At 49.0% G+C, this 9,640-nt stretch overlaps 1 protein-coding gene across 1 annotated transcript in view; it reads left to right on the top strand.

Moving 5' to 3' along the window:
- The window catches only part of CRISPLD2 (cysteine rich secretory protein LCCL domain containing 2), a 67,524-nt gene extending 63,238 nt beyond the window's left edge, over positions 1–4,286 (top strand). Inside the window, exon 15 of the mRNA XM_080643954.1 lies at positions 1,872–4,286. Within this exon, the coding sequence (XP_080500080.1) occupies positions 1,872–1,926 (55 nt within the window). The 3' untranslated portion in view covers positions 1,927–4,286. The remainder of the gene's footprint in view (positions 1–1,871) is intronic.
- Positions 4,287–9,640: the final 5,354 nt, after the last annotated feature.

Below are 9,640 nucleotides of genomic sequence, written 5' to 3' on the forward strand. Positions count from 1 at the left end.
AACTATTTGGATGCCATTCCCTAGTTTAGATCGGCTGAGAACACAAAGCTGGATGATTTGCTTGGTTGATGGGAGTTGTCAATTGGTACAATCTTTATGGAGGGCAATTTGGTGAGCTTCCCAAATTACAAATGCCCACAACCTTTAATCCAACAATTTCACCTCCAGGAGCTTGTCCACAGGCACCCTCCTACATATGTGAAAAGCCATGGACAAGGTTGTTCTCCTTAGCACTGTTTGCAAAAACAAGAGATTAGAAATAACTAAATACTATTTAAAAGGACTGTTACCTATAGTATAATACTTCAATAGAACAGAAGACTATGCAGTTGAATAAAAAGCCTGAGAAAGCTCTCTATGTGCAGACAGCCACCAGCAATGGCTGAAAGACAGTAACACATGTTGGTGCGGGTGTGAAGACAGTGGAACCCCTCAGGGATTGCTGGTGGGACTGTAATAGGTGCAGCCGCTGTGGAAAACAGCTGTCCAGTTTTTTAAGAAATTGAAGCGGCCATTTAACATACAACCCAGCAATTTTGCACCCAGGTATCCACCCAAAAGAACTGAAAACAAATGCCCACACAGGTACTTGTCTCTGCATCCACTCCATTCATCAGTTCATTTTGTTAATTAGATTCCACGGGAGTGACATCATATGACACTTGTCTTTCTCTGACTGACATGTTTCACTTACATAGCAGCATTATTTATAATAGCCAAAGGTGGAATCTAAATGTCTATCAACTGAAGAATGGATAAACAAAAGTGGTATATCCATATAATGGAATATTATTTAGCAATAAAAAGGAATGGAGTACCGACTCTGCTACAACATGGCTGAACCTCAAAAACTTTATGCTAGGTGAAATAAGCCAGCCACAAAAGGCCACATAGTGTAGGATTCCATTTCCATGAAATGTCCAGAGTAGGCAAATCCGTAGAGAGAGAAGTTCCCAGGGCCTGAGAGGAGGGGAATCTATAATAAAAAAGCAGAATATGCTAATTAGTCCAGATAGCCGAACAACCTTCTGGAAGTTATTCCCGACAAAGCCGTGGTGGCAGGGGCCGAGGCAGAGGTGGTTAGGGGCAATCAGGCAGGCAGGCAGGTGAGTGGTTAGGAGCCAGCAGTCCCGGATTGCGAGAGGGATGTCCAACTGCCAGTTTAAACCGGCAATCGGACATCCTCCGAGGGGTCCCGGATTGCGAGAGGATGCAGGCTGGGCTGAGGGACCCCCCCTCCCTATGCACGAATTTCGTGCACCAGGCCTCTAGTTTATTATAAATGGGCATGAAAGATCTTTTGCGGGGTGGTGGTTATAATGATTTAATATTAGATTGTGAGATGATTGCATAATCTCCTCGCCTGCAAAATGGGATACATAATGGTACGTACTGGGGGAGGAAGGTAAAAAGGAGTATACAAAGTACTTTGCACAGTGCTTGGCACAAAAATCTGAGTGCATTCGGTGTGCCCATTTTAATGACAGCAGCACATGCATTATTGTTATAATGCCAACCGGTTAATCGGTCAGCCAGATGGCCACTATTTGGGTTGACAGGTGTTAGTAAAAACCAGGCAGGAGTTTTGGAGGGTGAATTCAATTCAGACAGACTGGGGCCAGTAAGTCCCAGAGTTAAAAGAAAATAACTTAACAACCCTGACCTAGATTCAGACCCAGGCAAAGAGAATGGAATTTGCCAGCTGTTCCTGGCTGGGGCAGACTCTGTTTCCAGCAGCTGTGGAGAAGTGTCCCTCAGCCACGGTCCTTCCACCACGGGGACACAAGGGTCACCCAGCTCTTCCTTCCCAGCTCAAGTCACTGTGGAAATCCACCCTTCTACAGATAACATGCCCTCTCCTTCTTTTGCAGCTTGGAGACGGCTCGGGACGGAAAGGCCTTCCGGATCTTTGCTGTCAGGCCGTGAACTTGCCGTGCTGGGGAGAAGGGGGTCTTCCAGAGGGCTTCTGGGTTTTGCTTTTTGTTTTTATTTTATCATTTGGGGGTGGGCTGGGGATATGGAGTGGCAGGAAACTTCCTGAGTGGTGTTCAGTGTCACATCCTTTGTGCCTTTATTTCATCTCTGGGCCGTGGAGAAACAGCATCCTCTGGGGCCTGGCCGGACAACTGGTCCTGCCGAGGCCTGGCGGCCTCCATCTGCTGCTCACTCTGCACAGACAGTCACTCAAGATGGTCCTCCTCATGTAGTCCTATGGGGAGAGAGGATTCCAAATGAGTGGAGAGAGCACCAGACTCGGGGATCCCAGGGTGAGGCCTTCAGGGGTGTAGGAAGAGACAGACTGAGCACACGCAAGGGGAGTTTCAGGAATGGGGTAGAAGGTAGTTATTTAAAAAAAATTTAAAACACAGTCCGTTCATATCAATGGAGAAAAATGAGTTTAATGTTTGCTGGTCAGACAAATGGGCCGGAACAGGGGGCTGAGGAAGCGAGACTCAGGCTCTGCCTTGGCAACTGTCCTGGCTGGCGTCCTGCCACGAGCAGGCCGATTCTATATACAGCAGTGCTGGTTTATTTAGAGTTCAGTAGTAACTCCAGAGATTTATCTTGTCTTTGTCCTTCCCTTCGTCCATGTGGCCGTCTGCTGTCCTGACGTTTGGTCTCGTTGAGGACTAATGAACCAGGATCCTTTCTTTACCCCCTACCCATTGTGGCTCACACACCAGCCCAGACTAGTTTATGTGTCATAGTTCACACCGGGGTATTTGCTTTGCAAGCGATTCTGTTTGAAGCCCACTTTTTAAAAAAAAACTCCTCATCTCTGTTGGTTTCACCGAGATATCTAAGAACAGCCAAAGAAGAGGTGCTTGGTTGCTGCTTTTAAAAAATGACAATTAAACGTGCAGATTCACCTTCTGTCCGGTGACCTACTTTTTAGCAGTGGGAGGAATGGATTCCTTAGTGCCTTCTTCGCCGAGGTTAGCAGCTCTGGGAAGAGGAACAGCCTGTGGTTATGAAATGGTCCTGCGGCATAATAACCACAAGAGAGAGTAACACTCTAGAAGGATTCCTCTTCCTGTTTTTGTGGAACAACTCTTGCCAAATGTTCCTGAGACTCCGAGGAGTGTGGTGCTCTCTGGCTTCCTTCACTTTATAAAAGTTCTTCATAAGCCCAGACCAAAACCCACAGTGAAATAAAATACCCTTTTGTAAATAGTGTTTCTTTGCAGAAGGTAAAATTCCACCCTCCAGCATCAGGCTGGCCAATAGATCACTTTTGTGAACACCAGTTTCAAATTTGATTTCACTCCCCATCAAAATATTACAAAGGCAAAGGAATCACCAGGAAAAACACACACACACACACACACACACACACACACACACACACAACTGGTGCTTTGAGTGCATTCTTAATGCAAAAACTGAAGGGGAACAGTTCTCCCCTCCCACTCTGGGGAGTAAGCAATGAAGCTCTTTGCTGAATGGAGCTGAAATCTGTGGGACCATGCTTTTGCCGTGTGCATTGTGGGCTGGGAGTAATGCGTAGGTCCTGACTGTTCAACCCCAGATGTCAGAGTGAGAGAATTTGGCCAGCCTGTCAGATATTGCGTCTGGTTCCCTGCAAAGGCCTGAGTCCTTGGAAACTTGGGGTATCACCTGCTCTGCTGCTGGACTCCCGCTCGTCCGTCACCAGACTTTGGTGACCGTGGCTGTGCTCGGTCCCGCCTGCCAGGTTGGGCTTTCAGAATGAGTGACAGCCCAGGGGGCTCTCCGTGGCTTTGCTTTTGAAGCCGCCCGCCCGAGGCAGAACCTGAGGTTTCCAGAGTAAGCAGACCCCGTCCCGGGAGATCATGCTCCCAGGCCCCTGAGTGCCTCCGTGCGTGGGCCCTTCGCTCGAACAGCCTGCCCAGAGCCAGACCTTGTGTCTTTTTCATCCTCACGAACATTTTGAAACTGGAACCATTTTTCAAACTAAGACCACAAATGATAAGCCCTTGTAATCAGGGGCCACCCTAATTGTGTGTTTCGAGGTGGTGCCTGATTACACCCATTGCGCCATCAGCACTTAACCCATAAAGAGATGGTGAACCAGGCCAACAGGGTTTCTGGGTCTCGGTTTCCTCTGGATTTCTGTCCCCGTGTTCTGAGATTTCATATCGTCTGTAGGCTCACTTGGCCCGCAGCTTACATGTGTGCTTTTTTTCTATGAAAAATGATGTATTTTACTACTTCCTATGTACAAACGTTTACTGTAAAAAATTTGTTGTGCTTTGCATGAACAGGGACCACATTGCTATTGTTTCAATAAAACTGGTTTGATTTCTAAAACATTTCTGTGACGTCTCTTTTACGGAGAAATCGGAACAGTTTGTGAAGTACAGCTGTTGAAACCTCCTCACAGGCTGTTACCTATTTTGTTTACACGGCTTCTACCAGGAAGGAGCGTGGCTGGGATGCTAATTACTGCGGTATTTCCAGAGGCTCTCGGAGACCTCCGCCTGATAAGCAGGAAAAGGTGTGACTTAAGTGTGTGAAATCACACAGGGTGGGGGACTTGCCAGATTTGGATTGTGGTCCAGCAGTTGTGCAGTGGTCCTGGAGTGTGCATTCCTCGGGAGCTCCTGGTGACGCTGGCATGCTGATCCCAGTCCTATTCTGAGAGGTGAGTGGTGACAGGCTCAACCTCATTCTGTCACTGTCTTAATCAGCTCGGGCCACCATAACAAAAGACCACGAAGGACTCAGGGGCTTAAACAACCAATTTTATTGCTCTCAGTTCTGGAGGCTGGAAGTTCAAGATCAGGATGCTGGCAGGGCTGGTTTCCCCTGAGGCCTCTCTTGTTGACTTGTAGACGGCCACCTTCTTGACTGTGTTCCTTTTCTCTCTGAGTGCACCCCTGGTGTCTCTTCTTATAAGGACACCAGTCCTACTGGATCAGGGTCCCACCCTTATGACCCCATTTAACCTTAACTATCTCCTTAAATACAAATGGGGGTTAACTTGGGGACACAATTCAGTCTCAAATAGTCACCTTCTTCACAGCCATCAGCCCCTGTTCATGGGGTCACAGCCCTGTGTCCCCACGTGCTCCAATGCACTGTAGCCCACAAGCGATGCTGGGGGCCCCTGGCTGACCTGTCTCCTCTCGCCATCAATGCTCCACCTTCGCTTTCAAGGCCCTCTATTTATGCTCTTTTTCCTTGATGGCGGGGAGAGCTTTCCTCTTGACTAAATATGGCTAAGCCTTCTTAGGTGGTAATTTTACAATATTAAGTAACCAATTGTGGGAATGAATTGCCACAATCACCGAGATTGGATAATAATGACTGATGTGTGGGACATACTGGTTTCTGACAAAAGCATTGCCAAGTTCACAGGCCCCCCCCATGGGCAGCTCCCCCAGGGTGTTGGAGAGCCTCCCTGTCCGGCCGCCTCCCTCAGAATCTGCAGCCTTCCCACCCTTCCCCTGGTCTGATATCCCAGGGTGCCACCCTCCTGCACCAAGCGCCTTGTCCCCAAACCTCCGGCATGTAAACATTGCCGTGGCCACCGGGGGAAGTGGGGGGGGGGGAGGGGGCGGGGAAGGACAGAGAGCACAGACCTAGGAGTCCTCTTACCAGCTGCGGGACCTCAGACAAGTCAACTGGCCGCCTTGGGCACAAGGCTGGTCATCTATAAAGTGGAAATTTATCACCCTGGCTGGCGTGCTCAGTGGTTAGAGTGCTGGTCTGCACACCCAAGGGTCGCAGGTTTGATTTCTGGTCAAGGGCACAAACCTGGTGGGGCACATGCGGGAGGCAACCAATCAGTGTATCTCTCTCACATTGGTGTTTCTCTCCCTCTCTCTCCCTCTCTCTTCCTCCCTCCCTCCCCATCTCTCTCCCTCAATTTCACTCTCTAAAAATCAATGGGAAAATGTCCTCTGGTGAGGATTAACAACAACAACAACAACAACAAAAGAAATTTATCACAGCCCCCTCATAGCCGTGTAAAGATTAAATTAGAGGAGCTGTAGATAAAAGTACTCAAAGTACGCGCTCAGGTGATGCTAACTATTTGCCCCAGTTGGAATGCTTTTGGCTGCAGGTAACAGAAACCCCATCGAATGGCCCGAGGACCTGATAGAAATGCAGGTTCTCGGGCCCCCACCCAGACTTACAGATCCTCGGAGGTCACCCAGACCCTGTGTGCTAACCAGCCTCTGGGGGACGACTCTGGCTCTGGTTCCGGTGGGAGAAGCATCACTCTAAAGACATCCAGATATCTCAGCCTCAGGAGTCCGAGGAGGTGATTCTGGGGCGTCAGCTCAGTGAGCTCAGGACACCCCAGCGACCTCTCTCCAGGCCTCTCCCCTCCCCTGTGGTCACGGCAGGGCCACAGCTGTGCTCACACACGGATGTGAGACAGGAAGATGGATGGCAGTGGAAGGACTTCTTCCCACGTGTTCTCTCTTTAATCAGGGAAAGACATATTTCCTGATGTCACACAGTAGGCCTGTTTGAAATCCCTTTCATCATAAACAACCACATGTCTATTTCCAGATCTGTCACAAGCAACTGTTGAGAGAACAGGAAGATTTAGAGTGGAAAGAGGAGAACCAGGGGGCCATGAGCACTGCCTTTACATAAAGATGTGCTCTCGTAGGAGGAGGTGTGATGTGAGTCAAGAGGCGGGGCTCAGACATGCCTGAGCTTGAACCCCAGCTCAGCTCTTTACTTGCTGTGTGCTGCCGGGCAAGTTGCTGAACCTCTCTGAGCCTCGGTGTTCTCCTCCACAAAAGGGTGATGATAGCAGGGTCAGCTCCGCAGGGTGGTCCTGTGGATTGAATGAGGTCAAACTTGAGACATGCTCAGTACTTGGCATGCTCACGCAGCTGCCGCAGATGGTCACTCTCATTGTTTTTGCAGAACTAATGCCAATGACAGCATGTCACAGGGAGGCCGATTTGGAGGAGGCAGCTCGACGGCCATGAGCAGAGTAGGACCGATGGGCCAGGTGCAGTGTTACCAGGATGGAGAGCCCCAGTTGCTTAGCAACGGACACAACTGCAAGTTCTTGCAGGACCACTCCTTCAGCATGAACACACCTAGGCCTCAGCTACGTTTCCGCTCCAGGCCCAGAGAAGCGGCAAAACCAGGCAGAGTAAAGCCATGGCTGACCTCGGGACCGGCTGCAGGGATTAATGACCCGCTCCCCTAGCGCCCACCAGTCAGTAGAAAGCACAATTCTGAGGAGACACACCTGGAAAGCTGACTATATTCTATTGAGACCCTCCCCTGAAACCTCAGATAGAAGCCCTCAGGACAAGGACCCAGCAGGGCTCGCTCTCTCTCTCTCTCTCTTTCTCTCTCTCGCTCTCTCTCTCTCTCTCTCTCTCTCTCTCTCCCTCTCGCGCGCGCGTGCTCTCGTTCTCCTCTCCCTCTCCCCTCAGCTCCAGGAGCCCTTCTTTTGCTATCACTTGTTTCCTGAGCCCATTTCTTCGACAGCTCACTTCTTCTATCTCTGTGACTTCCTTTTCTTTCTCTTCTTTTTTAAAAATAATTCTTTATTGTTGAAAGTATTACATATGGCCCCCCTCCCCCCGCTTGACCCCTTCCAGCCTGCCCCACCCCCCTACCTCTGTGACTTCCTCAATAAACTTTCTCTTATCATTTGAGTCTTGGCTCTGAGTTCTCCTCTTAGCCAGACCTCGAGAACTGCGGTGGCAGAAAGGAGGTTAACACCTGGTGCCTTTTTCCTGCCACTGACACTGTAATTGACAGAACTGCCCAAAGCTGAAATGGCTCATGTGAATAGGGGGTGAGCTTCCCGTCTCTGGAAGGATACAAGCAGAGGTAGAAGAATCTTGGACTAGATCGACTTTAAGGCTTTCCCTCATCAGCCCTGCCCAGAAGAGCCTGGGAACCCAGGGAAGGGGTGACAAGGAGCTATTGAATTCTGGGTCCTCAAGTCATGGCAGCTTCATTCTATAAAAGAAAACAAACAAACCCCACAGCTATGTAGGTGGTCCCGAAGTTGTTATGTTTTAGTGGGTTGATTTTTGTTTGTTCGTTTATCCACCTTCCTTCCAATTTTTCACCCCAAGCCAAAACCTGTCTTAATCTTTTAGACCTTAAAAAAATCTTTTAGACCCTTAAAAAAATAAATTTGGTGCCAAAGGTGCAGGTTTTGAAAACCTCATGACATTCCTTTTACCCTTTCATCTTGGCCAGCTGAACTGGTAGCAGTCTTCAGCCAAGAACCAGGAAGACGGGGCCCTTAAACCAATTCCCTCTGTCAGCGCCTGGCCTGGCTCCGAGTGGCAGAACGCCTCCCTGTGCGCCCTGGCTGAACGGGAAGGGGCCGGCGTGTCAGCCGGCAGGCTCCCAGCTCACCTGCTTTCACCTCCTTTCACCCGTCCGAGCGTGGTCCCAAGGATGTTTCCTCTCCATCCCACTGCCCCTACCCCTGTCTGACACAGGGAGGTGGCAAAGAAATTCACTGTGTCAAGTGCCTGCGAGGTACCAGGAGGCACCAAGTATATTATATCCTATTTAATAAGCACACATGTCTTCCAAGCACTTGCTCATTCAATTATATTTGTCAAATATAATTCAGGTGCTGTTTGATTTTATTTGTCAACGTGTCCGTTAGAAATGCATTTAGCTTCGTGTAATGGAGGCGCCCCACAGTGGGAGGTAGGAGGTCCAGGGGACAATGCTTGGGAAGTCCCCAGGGACCAGATTCCTCCCACTTCTGACCTGTCAGCCTCCACGTGGCCTGTGCCCTCACGGTTGAAAGATGGCTGACGGCTTCACCTCCAGCTCCTCAGAGTTGGATGTCCTGGGAAAGAAGAGGAACTGCGGCGAAAGGCAACAGCACTGCGGCAGCTCATTAGGTCCCGTTGACTTCAGAGACATTTTCTTTTTTATCTTTAAAAAAAAAATATATTGTTTAAAGTATTACAAATGGTAGTACATAAGTCTCCCTTTCCCCCCACCAATGACCTTCCCCCAGCCTCCCCTACCTGCCGGCACATGCCCTCACCCCTCAGTGTCTTGCGTCCACTGGTTGTGCTTATATGCATGCGTACAAGTCCTTCGGTTGATCTCTTACCTCCCCCACCCCCTCCCCAGCCTTCCGCCTGTAATTTGACAGTCTGTTCAATGCTTCTCTGTCCGGAGACATTTTCAAGTATAGAATGTCCAATTGTTTGTTTTTCTAATTTTCTGCAAAATGTCTCACTCTTTCCTTTATTTTGAAGATATTTTCCTTTTCAACTTCAGCATAGATATACAGGGTGTCCCCCGAAAATGTATACGCACTTTAAAAGCTGATAGCTCAATTTTGAAAAGGAAATGTATTTTAATAAACGTTGCCTTTATAATTATTCAAAGTGTGTGTGTGCATGTTTTTGGAACACCCTATAGATCAATGAGTTCCTATATCTGGGTCGTCATGAGGCAGTCACTGTTGGTTGTCTTTTTGTTTTGTTTTGTGAATCCTCATCCGAGGATATTTTTTCCATTGATTTTTAGAGAGCGTGGAAGAAAGGAAAGAAAGGGGAAGGAGGAAAGGAGAGAGAGAGGAAGGCAAGGAGGGAGAGGGGAGGGAGGGAGGGGGGGAAACAACCATTGATTGGTTGCCTCCTGCAAGTGCCCTGACCAGGACCAGGGATCAGACCTGCAACCCAGGTAT

The sequence above is a fragment of the Plecotus auritus genome, assembly GCF_963455305.1.
Source record: "Plecotus auritus genome assembly, chromosome: 10".
Classification (NCBI taxonomy): domain Eukaryota; kingdom Metazoa; phylum Chordata; class Mammalia; order Chiroptera; family Vespertilionidae; genus Plecotus; species Plecotus auritus.